Source organism: Rhinopithecus bieti, unplaced genomic scaffold (assembly GCF_001698545.2).
Source record: "Rhinopithecus bieti isolate Rb0 unplaced genomic scaffold, ASM169854v2 scaffold_17939, whole genome shotgun sequence".
NCBI classification, from domain to species: domain Eukaryota; kingdom Metazoa; phylum Chordata; class Mammalia; order Primates; family Cercopithecidae; genus Rhinopithecus; species Rhinopithecus bieti.
Genome location: NW_016809446.1, coordinates 246453 through 261102, shown reverse-complemented (window position 1 = coordinate 261102; position 14650 = coordinate 246453). Strand labels below are relative to the sequence as shown.

The window sequence follows — 14650 nt, the reverse complement described above, 5'->3', positions numbered from 1 at the left end:
TTTTTTGAGATGGAGTCTTACTCTGTCACCCAGGCTGGAGTGCAGTGGCACGGTCTCGGCTCACTGCAACCTCCGCCTCCCGGGTTCAAGCAATTCTCCTGCTTCAGTCTCCCAAATAGCTGGGATTACAGATGCCTCCCACCAGGCCAGCTAATTTTTGTATTTTTAGTAGAGATGAGATTTTACCATGTTGGCCAGGCTGGTCTCAAACTCCTGACCTCAGGTGATCCACCCACCTCAGCCTCCCAAATGCTGGGATTACAGGGGTGAGCCACCGTGCCCGGCCCAGCAAGGTCCATTTCAAGCCACTTATCTTAACCAATCTTGTAAGAAACTGGGCCAAGATCCAGAGTAACAGTTAAAGTGGTATTTCCCAAAACTACATATTAATGTAATTGCTCTATTTTTTAAAAAGCGATTTAGTGGTCAAATGACAATATACTCTATCCCTGGCTCTTACAAAATCAAAATGCACATTGATATATTAAAAACTAATCAGTCTAGTAGTGATTACTGTCAAACTCAGCATTTCACAAATTTATCTACCTAGAATCCTTTTCTCTCTTCCAAGTAATTTGGTTAGAATCTTACATGAACATAATTTTGGGACTTCCTGGTTAAAAAGAATTATGAATCATCCATTTTAATAGTACTGCCAGATCACTAAAAACTTACATACCTAAACCAATTGCTTTATTCTCCATGGAAATTCCTTGACTGAACTTTATTAAAATGCTTTTGGAGAAAACTATTCTTATGTAAAAGACCCACACAAAAATTATGTTTAAAGTTTTTCCACATCTTGAAAAGATGATGTGACAATGTTAAGCTACTTGGAAAAATAAAATCATTTGTGCACAAACTGACAGGCAGAGACTTTCACAGCTGCCTCTACCTAAAGCTTCTTCTTCTTCTTTTTTTTTTTTGACAGAGTCTCACTCTGTTGCCCAGGATGGAGTGCAGTGGTACAATCTTGGCTCACTGCAACCTCCACCTCCCAGGTTCAAGCGATTCTCCTGCCTCAGTCTCCCAACTAGCTGGGACTACAGGCATGCATCACCATGCCCGGCTAATTTTTGTATTTTTAGTAGGGACTGGGTATCACCATGCTGGCCAGGCTGGTCTCAAACTCCTGACCTTGTGATCTGCCCCCCTTGGCCTCCCAAAGTGCTGGGATTACAGGCGTGAGCCACCACACCCAGCCTCTATCTAAAGCTTCTAAAAGGATTCCTGACTACTTCCTTTCGAAAAGAAAGCAAATATACTACCACCATTTGAATCTAAAAAATAACTTAATGTTTACAGAAGAAGCCATATTACGAATCAGTACCCACGTCATGATAAATTTAAACAGGAATTTTCAATGGAACTCCAGGAAAATTAAGTACCAAAATCAAAGAGGAGTAGGCTTCACACACATACCACTCTACCCAACCCCACCCCCACCAAACCAAGATGTGCTACTATGTAATATAAATTTCTTAAATATAAGAAAACCAAGATGTGCTACTGTGTAAATATAAGAAACATCCAAGGCGGCTGGGCATGGTGGCTCATGCCTGTAATCCCAGCACTTTGAGAGGCCAAGGCTGGCGGATCATGAGGTCAGGAGTTCAAGACCAGCCTGATCAATCCAGTGAAACCCCATCTCTACTAAAAATACAAAACAATTAGCCAGGCGTGATGGCGTGTGCCTCTAGTCCCAGCTACTCAGGAGGCTGAAGCAGAAGAATCGCTTGAACCCAGGAGGCGGAGGTTGCAGTGAGCCAAGATCATGCCACTGCCCTCCAGCCTGGGCAACAGAGTGACACTACATCTTAAAAAAAAAAAAAAAAAAAAAAAAATCCAAGGCAGCTAGTATAAAAGAAATGATAAGATACAGAGAAAAAAGCCAAATTAGTCCAAGTAACAAGCTGGCACTCCCTCAACTCAGGGGTTTTAGGGTGGACATGTGACTTACAGCTGGCCAATCAGTTACATTTCTCTTGGGACTTCCTAGGAACCAGAGGATAAAGGCAGGGCTATACTCTAGCACTGTGAGACAGCCAGGAGCTGCCACCCGTGGTTCCCTCTGCCATCATGAAGGGTGTCTTTTCAGGAGAGATCAACAGAAGAGCAGAACTGAGACAAGTTCTGAGATCACTTAATTCCTGGGTCAAGTAGTCCCTAATTGACTATGTGAATCCCTGGTTATACATTTTTTTTTTTTTAATTTTTAACTATTTTGAGATAGATTTTTTGAACTTGCAAGTAAGAGGCTTGGTTTATCAACAATACTGATGTGATCACACTAAAGATGGGGATAGATAAAAGCCTCTAACTCATTCCTTTAATATCTTATGAACAGAAATTTGCAAGAGTCAAAATAATGCTTCATTTGCAAATTACAAACAAACAAATTACAAATTATAAACTCACAACCATTACTTTAAGTTGCTTTCCTTTTTTTTTTTTTGAGACAAAGTCTCACTCTATCACTCAGGCTGGAGTGTAGTGGCCTGATCTCGGCTCACTGCAACCTCCGCCTCCCAGGTTCAATTCTCCTGCCTCAGCCTCCCAAGTAGCTGGGACTCCAGGTGCATGCCAACATGCCCGGCTACGTTTTGTATTTTTAGTAGAGACGGGGTTTCACTATGTTGACCAGGCTGGTCTTGAACTCCTGACCTCATGATCTGCCTGCCTCAGCCTCCCAAAGTGCCAGGATTGCAGGCGTGACCACTGTGCCCAGCCTTAAGTTGCTTTTCTTATGCATGTTAAAAAAATAGCTCTAATCCATATACAACTTACGTCTTATTTTACAAATGATCTCCACTCCAATGGAGAATATTTACTGTGCAATGGATAAATGATGGTCCATCAAGTGTTATTCCTATACTCTACTCAGCCAATCCCATATTGTTGCGGACTTAGGTACTTACAAAGCTCTGCTCTTAGGAGGAAAACCTTCAATTTTATGGTATTTTAAAATTATTTTTAAAATCTCCTTAGGAAAGATTTTTCACAAAAGTGGGATAATCAGACCAAAAGGTCAGATTGTTTTCATCACTCAGTATATAGTGCTCAGTTGCTTTCTAAAGGAGTTAAGGGTGTATTAGGATATAATGCCACCAATTATATCAGTTTTAGCTTTGGATGCTTAAAAAAAATTCCTATTGATGTGAATGAGGAACATCACTATGGCTGTAACTGGCATTTATTTATTTGATACAATTTCCTATATAACTTGCACTAACAAATACCACACATTGCTATTTTACAGAATGGACATTTAAGCCATTAGGCTGAGGCAGGAGAATTGCTTGAACTCGGGAGGCGGAGGCTGCAGTGAGCCGAGATGGTGCCACTACACTCCAGCCTGGCGACAGAGCAAGACTCTGTCTCAAAACAAAACAAAACACTCCTAAGAATGTTTGAAACTAGAAGAAATGGTTTTTGATATCATGGTTAGGGATTATGTCTAAAATTGTATTTTAAGACCCACCATTTTTGTATTATCAATTTAAATTGCAACTTAATTTGAAAGCATGATAGTATGATGGGGGCAAGTAAGACAAAAAAAATTAAACTCAGGTCTTAATATAAACACCCCTCAGGAGAAGAAATCTGTAAGATCCACTGACATTGAACACTGCTTTTCCTTGAATCTATCAGCCATCTCAATTTCACAGATGTTAATTAAAAATGTAAAAATATGGAACTTAGAATAAATGAAATGCATTATTAAAGGCCAAAAGTGTTAAAATTATGCAATTGTAAACTGTAAAGAAATGATTTTTCTTGTCAATATATTAAAGGGAGAGGGCAGCAACCAAGAAAGTAACTGACAGAAGTAGCATATTTCAGAGAAAGAGACTGATTTCAACATACTGATTTCAATATATCCCAATTAAACAGGAGATATCAGCAGTTTCTGGGCCAACTGCTGGGCATCTGTTTATTTAAAGGCTTACTGCATTTACTGACCTGCTCTATCATAATGCTCAATGTATTAGTCTTAGGTCCAAAACACAAACATTTCAAACCTCTCTATTATGATGTAAAGTCTGAGATTTTATCTAAGTCACACGTTCCACCCATCAGGTAACTCTTACCTGATGGGTCTTGAGCTGCCCTGCCTCATCTGAGGTCACACAGTACACAGCCAAGCTCCAATCTCATGCTCACTCATGCCTTGTTTCGGCTTTCCCAGCTTCTGACAATCCCAAATCTGGTTTCCAAACCACTTCTCCACCTCCTTCTATGCCAGCATTCACTCTTGCTTTAACTGACTTTTACTCCTCAATCTATGTTTTAGTGACTGTGACTGAGCTGTGACACTTCATATGCTATAGTATATCTTTCTCCCTTTATGTATTTCTGGGATTACAGGTGTATTTCTTAATAGCACTTAACTCCTTTTTTAGACTTTTAATCATATTTCTGGGTGGAGTGCAGTGGCTCACACCTGTAATCCCAGCACTCTGGGAGGCTGAGGCAGAAGGATCACCTGAGGACAGTTCAAGACCAGCCTGGGCAACACAGTGAGACCCCCATCTCTACAAAAATTTTTTTAAAAGATCAGCTGGGTGGGGAGGCACGTGCCTGTAGTCCCAGCTATTTGGGAGGTTGCAGTGGCAAGATATCTTGAGCCCAGGGATTTGAGGTTACAGTGAGCTCTAAGGGCAGTACTGTGCTCCAGCCTGGGCAACAGACAGAGTTGAGACCCTGTCTCCTCCAGAGAAAAAAAAAATAAAACTCTGGGTTATAAGTACCTCCATTTTTCATTATCCAATATTACCATTTTAACTCTAAAGCTTTATTAACTGAAAACAAGGTGGAAAAATGGCAGTATCCAAAGAAGCCCATGAGTCATTCTATAAATTCTAATCCTATACGCCAAATATCTGAAATTTACATTCTTGATCTACCTAGCCTTTTATTTTTTATTTATTTATTTTTTTGAGACGGAGTCTCACTCTACCGTCCCCCAGGCTGGAGTGCAGTGGTGCTGTCTCAGCTCACTGCAACCTCTGCCTCCGGGGTTCAAGCGATTCTCCTGCCTCAGCCTCCCAAGTAGCTAAGACTACACACATGTGCCACCACACCCAGCTAATTTTTGTATTTTTAGTAGAGACGGGGTTTCACCACATTGACCAGGATGGTCTCCGTCTCCTGATCTCGTGATCCTCCTGCTTCAGCCTCCCAAAGTGCTGGGATTACAGGCGTGACCCACCACACGACCATACCAAGTCTTATCTTTTTAAACCTTGGAAAACGTAGTCCCAGCTACTTGGGAGGCTGAGGCAGGAGGATCACTTGAGACCAAGAAGTGGAGGCTGCAGTGAACCATGATCACACCACTGCACTCCAGCCTCAGCAACAGATAAAGACCATCTCAAAAACAAAAACAAACTAAAAAACTTTGGAAAACTTGATTTACACCTCTCAAAGCCTGTCTTCTCATATGTAAAACAAGTATAATTCCTATACTACCTAACTCAAAATATAGTGAGAATAAAATGAAATGCAAGAGCAATTGCGATAGGCCAAGTGCAGTGGCTCACATCTGTAATCCCAGCATTTTGGGAGGCTGAGGTGGGCAGATCACCTGAGGTCAGGAAATCAAGACCAGCCTGGCCAAGATGGCGAAACCTCATCTCTACTAAAAATATAAAAATCAGCTGGTCATGGTGCCACATGCCTGCAGTCCCAGCTACTCAGGAGGCTGAGGCAGGAGAATTTCTGGAACCCAGGAGGTGGAGGTTGCAGTGAGCCGAGATCGTGCCACTGTACTCCAGCCTGGGCGACAGAACTAGACTTCATCTCAAAAAAAAAATAAAAAAGAAAAGGCAATTGCTATATACCACATAATGCACAATAAATTACAAAACAAAGTTTTCACAAATTAAAAGCAAAAGTGAACAGTCAGCATTTATTGGAAAGCCCATACCAAAATAACATCTTGAGGAAATATGCACTTTGGCTACCCCTGAAATTAAGGGAAAAACAGTCTCACACCACCACCAAGAATTCCTTTCAGTGTGGTTTTTTAAATAAGCAAATACATATTATTCATTACAGTAATGTAAGAAATAAGATTACTGTACGTTCTCCTCCTTGTTTTTTTCATGTAACATATCCTGGATATCTGGTCATCACGCCATAGCCATAGCAATAAAGAGAGATTTGTTGTTGTTTTTTTTTTTTTTAGCAGCTCTATAGTTCTCCTCTGTGTGGATATAACAGTTTATTTTACCAGTTTCTAACTAGATATATTATTTCCAATATTTCGCTACTGAAAATAATGCAACAGAGCCTTATGCACATGTTATTTCATATTTATGGGGTATGCCTTCAGGATAAATTCCTTGAAGTAGAATTTCTGGATTAAATGCATTTGCAATGTTTGTGATTATGCCAAATTCCCCTTCACAGACTCAAACCACTTTGCATTTTCACTAGCAATATACGAATGCAACTCTCTTTGCAGCCACACCAAAGAATGTATTGTCAAGTTTTTGGATCTTCTCCCAACAGCAGAGAAGTCACAGCATAGTTTTCATTTGTATTTCTCTTAAGTGTGAAGCTGTGTTTACGGATCATCTGCATTTATTTTTCTGTGACTTGTCTATTCACCACTTTGTTACCTACTTTTGCAGCTAGTCTGTTTTGTTTGTTTGTTTGTTTGTTTGTTTTGAGACAGTCTCACTGTCACCCAGGCTGGAGGGCAGTGGCGCAATCACAGCTCACTGCAGCCTTGAACTTCCTGGAGTCAGGAGATTCTCCTGCCTCAGCCTCTTGAGTAGCTGGGACTATGGGTGTGTGCCACCACACCTGGCTAATTTACTTTTTGTAGAGGCAGGGTCTCAGTATGTTGTTCAGGCTAGCCCCAGCCCCCTCCAGGGCTCAAGCAATCCTCTTGCCTCGGTTTCCCAAACTGCTGGGATTATAGGCATGAGTCACTGTCTGGTCTTTTTCTTAAACAACTGAAAATACTGGCTGGGTTCGGTGGCTCACACCTGTAATCCCAGCACTTTGGGAGGCCAAGGTAGGTGGATCACGAGGTCAGGAGAGTGAGACCATCCTCACTAACATGGTGAAAACCTGTCTCTATTAAAAAATACAAAAAATTAGCCAGGTGTGGTGGCACGTGCTTGTAGTGCCAGCTACTAGGGAGGCTGAGGCAGGAGAATCGCCTGAACCCAGGAGGCAGAGGTTGCAGCGAGCCGAGATTGAGCCAGCCTGGGCGACAGAGTGAGACTCCATCTCAAAAAAAAGAAAGAATTAGAAATATTTCCCAGGCTATAATCCTCCAATGGTTTCCTATCACAACTAGAGTATATATTCTTTGCCAAGGCCCACTATACATACATGGACTTAACCCACCATAGTCCTGGCATCCTTTTCACTCTTCTGCAGCCACCCTATGTCTTTCTGTCCTTTGCCAAAAACAAGTTTGCTCCCATTCAAGGAACTCCAAAGTAACTATCCATCTGCGTGGACCCCTGGCTCTCGCCAACCATCCTCACAAGGCTCCCTTCTCACTTTTAGGACTGCTCACAGGTCACTTAAGGAGAACAGCCATCTTTCATCCCCACAACCCCCATGTAACTGTCCTCCTCCCCAATCCATGACCCTATTTTACTTTTCTCCCCAGCACCTCACCATCTAACATTCTTGATTATTCATATATTATCTATCCCTAGCTCCCTCTAGAACGTAAGGATCAGAGTTAGAATGAGGCTCTGTCTTGTATACCACTGTTTGCCCTGAATCTGGAACACAGCCTGGCCACCTAAAGGTACTCAATAAACATGTTTCAGCACCCCCAAAACTAGTCAAGTTTCTCCCAGTTTTCCCACATCTTTTAAGACTTCTTCTAACACTCTCTCAGCATCACATCTTTTAAAGTGGTAGCTATTCAGAATTAAAGATGCAAGATAGGCTACCAAGAAACAAAAAATATTAAATGATGAATTCAAATGTCCAGGAAAAAGTCAACGCTAACTCCAATTTGGCATAAGAACATTTAATACTAAAATATCTTAACTACAAAAATGACTCAACCCATAGATTTAACTTAATTCTATAGGGAGGTACAAGGCATCAGTCATCAAAATGTTTTGGTACCCTTGAAATCAAATGTAATGAGTCTGTGTATGTTACTATAAAAGATGCCCATTCATAAAGGACAGGTAAATAAATGATACTCCAACCATCTGATGGTACACTAAGCAGTTATAAAAAGGCATGCAATAGAGCAGGGTGCCCTGGCATGGAAAGATATACTGGAGCACTCTCTGGATGGCAAGCAGTGGTTCAGGAATTTATGACATTATTTCACTGCTATAAGTTATGAAGCAGCTCATACAGAATGATCTCATTTTTCTAAAATAAAATGTTATATTCATATGCATACAAAAAAATCAAAAAGTCAATACCAAAATATTAATCAAAGTTAACTCAGTATTCTGAGTATAATCAATGACTTTTCTGTATTCTCTGAGTCTTTTACATCAAACATATCATTATTCAAAAAAGCAAAAAAAAGGGGGGGACTTAAAATAGCTACTGGAAAGAGGAAAGATCTGTTGCTCAGAGGTTTTTCCACATCACATTGCCAATTCTTTCCCTACCTTCACCCATCAAGGGAAGGGAATAGAAAGGGTCACTTCAGAGAGCACCTTTAGTCAGCAAATTAGCAAAGCTCCTAATGTCAGAACATAAAAGGCTCTATGAAAAGTCGAGAGTATTAATAAAATTGGACAATAAGATCTTACTATCTTGTGCTACTGATACTACCGTCAGTTATGTTAGACATACATTAAATAAAGGCATGGTAGTAGAAAATACTTTTGAGTCTACCTGAAATGTTTAGTAATTTCTTGGGAGCATCTCTTTGAAACAGCTTGACCAGACCAGGCGTGGTGGCTCACGCCTGTAATCCCAGCACTTTGGGAGGTCGAGACAGGTGGATCACCTGAGATCAGGAGTTCCGGACCAGCCTGGCCAACATGGTGAAACCATCTCTACTAAAAACACAAAAAATTAGCCGGGCATGGTAGCACACACCTGTAATCCCAGCTACTTAGGAGGCTGAAGTAGAGAATCACTTGAACCCAGGGGGCAGAGGCTACAATGGTGAGCCAAGATCACGCCATTCCTCTCCAGCTTGAGCAACAAGAGCAAAACTCCTTCTCAAAAAAAAAAAAAAAAAAAAGGCTGGGCGCAGTGGCTCACGCCTATGATCCCAGCACTTTGGGAGGCCAAGGCGGCTGGATCGCTTGAGGTCAGGAGTTCAAGACCAGCCTGGCCAACATACCAAAACCCCATCTCTACTAAAAATACAAAAATTAGCTGGGCATGGTGACACACGCCTGTAATCCCAGCTACTCGGGAGGCTGAGGCAGGAGAATCACTTGAACCCGGGAAAAGAATTTTGTCCCGAACCTGGTTTGGGCCCCTGCATTTTAGCCCAGGGAAAAGGGAAACCCTTTCCAAAAAAAAAAAAAAAAAAAAAAGAAACAGCTTGAAGAACAAAGCCGAGCAAAATTTATGTATGATTTTGTCTAAGTAACAAAATAATTCTTCATTGTAGAAAAGCTAAAATTATTTTTTGTTTTTTTTGAGACAGAGTCTTGCTCCATTGCACAGGCTGGAGCGCAGTGGCACGATCTCAGCTCACTGCAACCTCTGCTTCCCAGGTTCAAGCGATTCTCCTGCCTTAGCCTGCTGAGTAGCTAGGATTACAGGAGCCTGCCACCACGCCCAACTAATTTTGTATTTTAGTAGAGACGGGGTTTTACCATGTTGGCCAGGCTGGTCTCGAACTCCTGACCTCGTGATCTGCCCACCTCAGCCTCCCAAAGTGCTGGGATTACAGGCGTGAGCCACCACGCCCAGCCAAATGTTTTACATCTAAGTAAGAATTTCTGTTTCCAGGGAGACTGATATAAAATTATCTGAAATAAAGACACTAAAAGCAAACTTTCAATGTGTCTATACTTTATATTTGGTGTTCTGGCCATGTTTCTATGGAAACTTATGAATAATAGGCAAATGCCGAAATTGAGATTTCTATTATCACTTTATTGAATGCCACAAAAATAAATTGAGACAAATTGAAATAAAAATGTAACTGTCATACTAATATACAACGGTAAATTCTGTGGTTACAAATTCTCTTTTTTCAACTTTTCTGATTTAGCACTCCTTACCATCATCCTTTTTTTTTTTTTTTCAGATGGAGTCTGGCTCTGTCGCCCAGGCTGGAGTGCAGTGGCCGGATCTCAGGTCACTGCAAGCTCCGCCTCCCAGGTTCACGCCATTCTCCTGCCTCAGCCTCCCAAGTAGCTGGGACTACAGGCGCCTGCCACCACACCTGGCTAAGTTTTGTATTTTAGTAGAGACGGGGTTTCACCGTGTTGGCCAGGATGGTCTCGATCTCCTGACCTTGTGATCCGCCCGTCTCGGCCTCCCAAAGTGCTGGGATTACAGGCTTGAGCCACCGCGCCCGGCCTCCTTATCATCATCCTTAATGCTTAATGACTGGCACTTTACCTTCCTTCTTGCCAGCTTCCCCTAACATCCCTCTGTCCAGGGCATTCTGAGCTTCAATTCACAGTTACCAGAACAAACTCTTCAAATTTATCAACCTGTTTATTTGATGGGTATATTTAGGCCATTTTGTTACCTCTACTTTTATTCTTATCCACAGAAATGAATGTATAGACATAAAACGGAGCCAGACAAGATGGCACACACCCGTGGTCCCAGCTATTCAGGAGGCTGAGGTGGGAGGACTGCTTGAGCCCAGGCCAGGAGTTCGAGGCCAGCCTGGTCAACACAGTGAGACTCTTTCTCTTAAAAAAAAAAAAAAAAAAAAAAAAAAGAGATGCAAATGTTGCCTTTGAATTGTGTAAAACAAACTTTGAAAGGAACTAATCAAGACCGAAGTAAGTTCTCAAATACAGGACTACTTCGTGGGTAAAATACATGATGAATTCTGGATTTTTAAAAGTTTTTAAAGAACTGAACTTGGCATATCTCATCTCCATGTCAGTCTGAGAACTGAGAACCTCAGTTCTGTTCAGTGGCCGTCTTACATAGTCATTTCAGATATCTAACTCTTCATTTCTTCATTAGCAACACAGGGAATATACACAGGCCTTATTTTGGAAGGGCTAAATTAAATGTACATGAAAATATGTATTTTCAAGTACACTGGGTGAGAGCCTTATTTGTGGCTCTCACCCAGCACCACCCATCCATCTACTAACTGGTGTGTAAAATCACTCAGAGGCTTACCTGGCACCTCTCTAAGAGAGCATTAAGTTTTCACAAGTACTTACATGCTTTGTGTATAAAGGTACAATCAATTAACTCACATAATACATTTGTTCATTCTTTCACAATGTCTGAATATTCCGCAAGGTGAGTACAGTAGTTCCCAGTTACGAAGGCATGTCCATTATGAAGCTTAATTATTATTTTAAAGAAATTAAGAGCCCAAGCAAAGTTTAAATAAAAGAGTTCTAACATTTCCTCTATAGTAATGAAATCTCTGGCATTTAAACGAAACAAATGAGCCCACTGGATTTAAACATCTTTATGATACAATGTTTTTCTACTTCAAAGGAATTAGTTTTTATTCAAGAACCACGCCGTTGTCCGGAATTATTTTTACCGAATCTCTTTCCAAAATTCTAGAGGCAAAAAACTAAACGTTCCTCTCTCCTTACCCCTACCCCAACGGTTTAGACTCTGACGCACTCCAACATTCTCATCTTTGACCAGGATTCTACTGGCAGGACTGGGAGGAAGGAAGGGGAGCCACGGAAACAAACACTTCTGAGCAGGCAGCGTCTAGCATTTTAACTTCCAAACCATTACATTATAAATTAAAGTCTAAATTTATATTTTGTCTCTTTTGAAACTTCTAACCATGAACTACCCCACCTCTCTTTTAGAACAAGGAGGTAATGAAGTCTGTTAAGTCACCGGAGAATGGCTGGAGATGTATTTGTCACCGTGGGAATTTTAAAGCAATCAGAACTTGGTGGCTAAACTCTGAGTTAAAAACAACCACTAGGCGCGGTGGCTCACGCATGTAACCCCAACACTCTGGGAGGCCGAGGTGGACTGATCACGAGGTCTGGAGTTCGAGACCAGGCTGACCAAGATGGTGAAACCCCCCTCTCTACTAAAAATTCAAAAATTAGCTGGGCGTGGTGGCGCACGCCTGTAATCTCAAGTTACTCAGGAGGCAGAGGCAGAAGAACCGCTTGAAACCGAGAGGCGGAGGTTGCAGTGAGCCGAGATAGCGCCATTGCACTCCAGCCTGGGCGGGGGACAGAGCGAGATTCCGTCTCAAAAAAGCAACTTTTCTGCACCACTGGTAATAACCTCTCACACCCTTCACAGTCATTTTACTCTCCCCCCCAATTTCTTTCTTTCTGTGTTCAAATTATAGTTGGAAGGAATAAAGCAGCTTCTTTCAAGCCGACTTAACCTATTAGGAATACAATATAGTGTCTCCTATGGCAACCTCTATTTTGAGTCTAAATAAGAAATTCCCAAACATCTGGGTCTAAACTGTCGCGGGCATCAGCTACCTTCACGGATGGGAGGAAGGAACAATCAGACCCTTACCTGGTTCCTTCACTTAGGTACCATCTGGATGGGTTGAGGGAATGGGATGAGTACTCCCAAGTTGAGGTATTTGAGTTTCCATTGAGAAAAGGAAAACAATATGCCCCAAAAGTCTTAGCAAAGTCCCACCAGACAATGAACAGAGCTACAAACAAGAAGGGCGGCGGACTAGAGGGTCCCAAGCCGGCTTGAGAGAATGGAAAGAGGGAGCAATAACTGGGCGTTAGGGTAAGGAGGAGGGAAAGAAACTGGCCAGACGCAGCAGGGAAAGAATAAAGGGTGGGGACGCGAGGCAGAGACAGCCTTCGTCCCAGAGCCCAGCCCCGGGAAAACCCGCTACCGGCAGGAAGGAGCCCGAGGCGGCAGATGCCTCCCGGGGGACTCTGGGGGAAGCGGCGGGCAGAGGTGAGCCCGAGGGCGGATGGCATCCGCCGCCTCCTTACCTTCGGGCATCTCGCGGTCGCTGATGTGCTGCAGGTGGTGGCCCTCGCCCTCTCCGAAATCCAACTCGGCAGGCTCCACAGCAGCGGGCGCTACCGCCACCGCGTCCCCGGACGCCGCCTCGTAGATGTCGGACGCGCAGTACAGCTCCGTCGACCCCGCGCGCCGGCCCAGCTTGGGGCTGGCATTGGGGGACACGCAACAAGTCAGCGTGTTCCCCATGGGGCGCCTCCGCTCCTCTCCGCCGCCACCGGCGCCTTCGCTCGCCCCCTACTCCGCCGCCCTCAGCAGCCACCCCCTCCCCCAACAATGGCGCGGCCGGCACCGGCAGCCCCGGGCTACGCCGGGGCTGCACCGCGCAAGCTAGCGCCGCCTCGTCCGCGGTTCGCCCGCCCGCCCCCGGGCAGGCCCTTCGGGCTCGGCCAGCACCCCAGACGCCCGCGCTGCGCGCTCCCCAGAGCTGGACTCGTCTGGCGAGGGCGGTGGGACCAGCACCGGCTTATTTAAAGTGGGTGGGGGACACACAAGGGGCTTGGTGCGCTGTGAGGCGCAGCCACTGCCCAGAGAGAGCGCGGCTGGAGCTCCTCCTCCTTCCGCCACCGCCTACCGACTGAGGGCCGCTGGCCCTGGCCGCTGCCTGCCAACCGGAACGCGACCTGCGGTCACCTGGTTAAGAGGAACCAATCATGCTCAGAGCTCCCCCTCCGGCGCCCGCCTCGAAGCCAGGCACGTGACCCACTGCCCCGCCCCCTCCTGTCAGCTGCCCCGCCCCTCACGCCGCCAGCCCGGACTCCGATTTTCATTCATCGCTGGCTGCTGGGAGCTTTCCGGTCCTACTGGAAGCGCACGGGCATTTGTAACTGGAAGCTGAGTCAATGATCTCTGTACAAAGCCGTTATTAGTAAAGAGTGCGTTCCATTAGCAACTCTGTTTTTCCGAGTCTGACAACTTTCGTTTGCTCACTGAACTTGGTTACACCCAAATTATTAACTGTTCTTGTAACTAAATGCTCCGCTCCTGTCTTCCAATGAGCGTTACTTTTCACCTGCAACGTGATCATAGCAACCCTGGAGCCCTGGTCCCACTCTCCATAAAGAGTTGTGGCTGTGGGTCTTGAATGAGACTCGAGGACACGTCACCCTTCCACTTCCTCGTCCATAAAATAGACGTCCCTGCCAACTCTGAAATGCTGGGACTCACCAGCTGCCTTTTCTTGCCTGTTTCTCCCCTCTAGGCAGGGACTTCCAGATTTCCCTTCTTGTACTAAAAACAGCACATAAAGCACGATTTTCTCACGCAAAACTGAGAACCATGCAGTGGGGTACCACAGTCTTGATTCCGTGAAGATGGATAGTTACCATTTGGCAAGCACTATGTGCCAGTGTTCCAACTGTGGTGTATTTATTTAACCCTTAAAAACAATCCCGGCCGGGCGCGGTGGCTCACGCCTGTAATCCCAAAACTTTGGGAGGCGGAGGCGAGCGGATCACGAGGTCAGGAGATCCTGACCATCCTGCCTAACATGGTGAAACCCTGTCTCTACTAAAAATACAAAAAATTAGCCGGGCGTGGTGGCGGG

General features: G+C 44.1%; 1 protein-coding gene across 2 annotated transcripts in view; it reads right to left on the bottom strand.

Annotated features, from left to right (window-relative positions):
- Positions 1 to 13658, bottom strand: part of CCNYL1 (cyclin Y like 1) — a 45374-nt gene extending 31716 nt beyond the window's left edge. Inside the window, exon 1 of one of the 2 annotated variants that reach the window (XM_017889415.1) lies at positions 13074 to 13658. In XM_017889415.1, the coding sequence (XP_017744904.1) occupies positions 13074 to 13293 (220 nt within the window). In that variant the 5' untranslated portion in view covers positions 13294 to 13658. The remainder of the gene's footprint in view (positions 1 to 13073) is intronic. The other variant, XM_017889414.1, reaches the window with a different exon arrangement.
- Between the last annotated feature and the right edge of the window lie 992 nt (positions 13659 to 14650).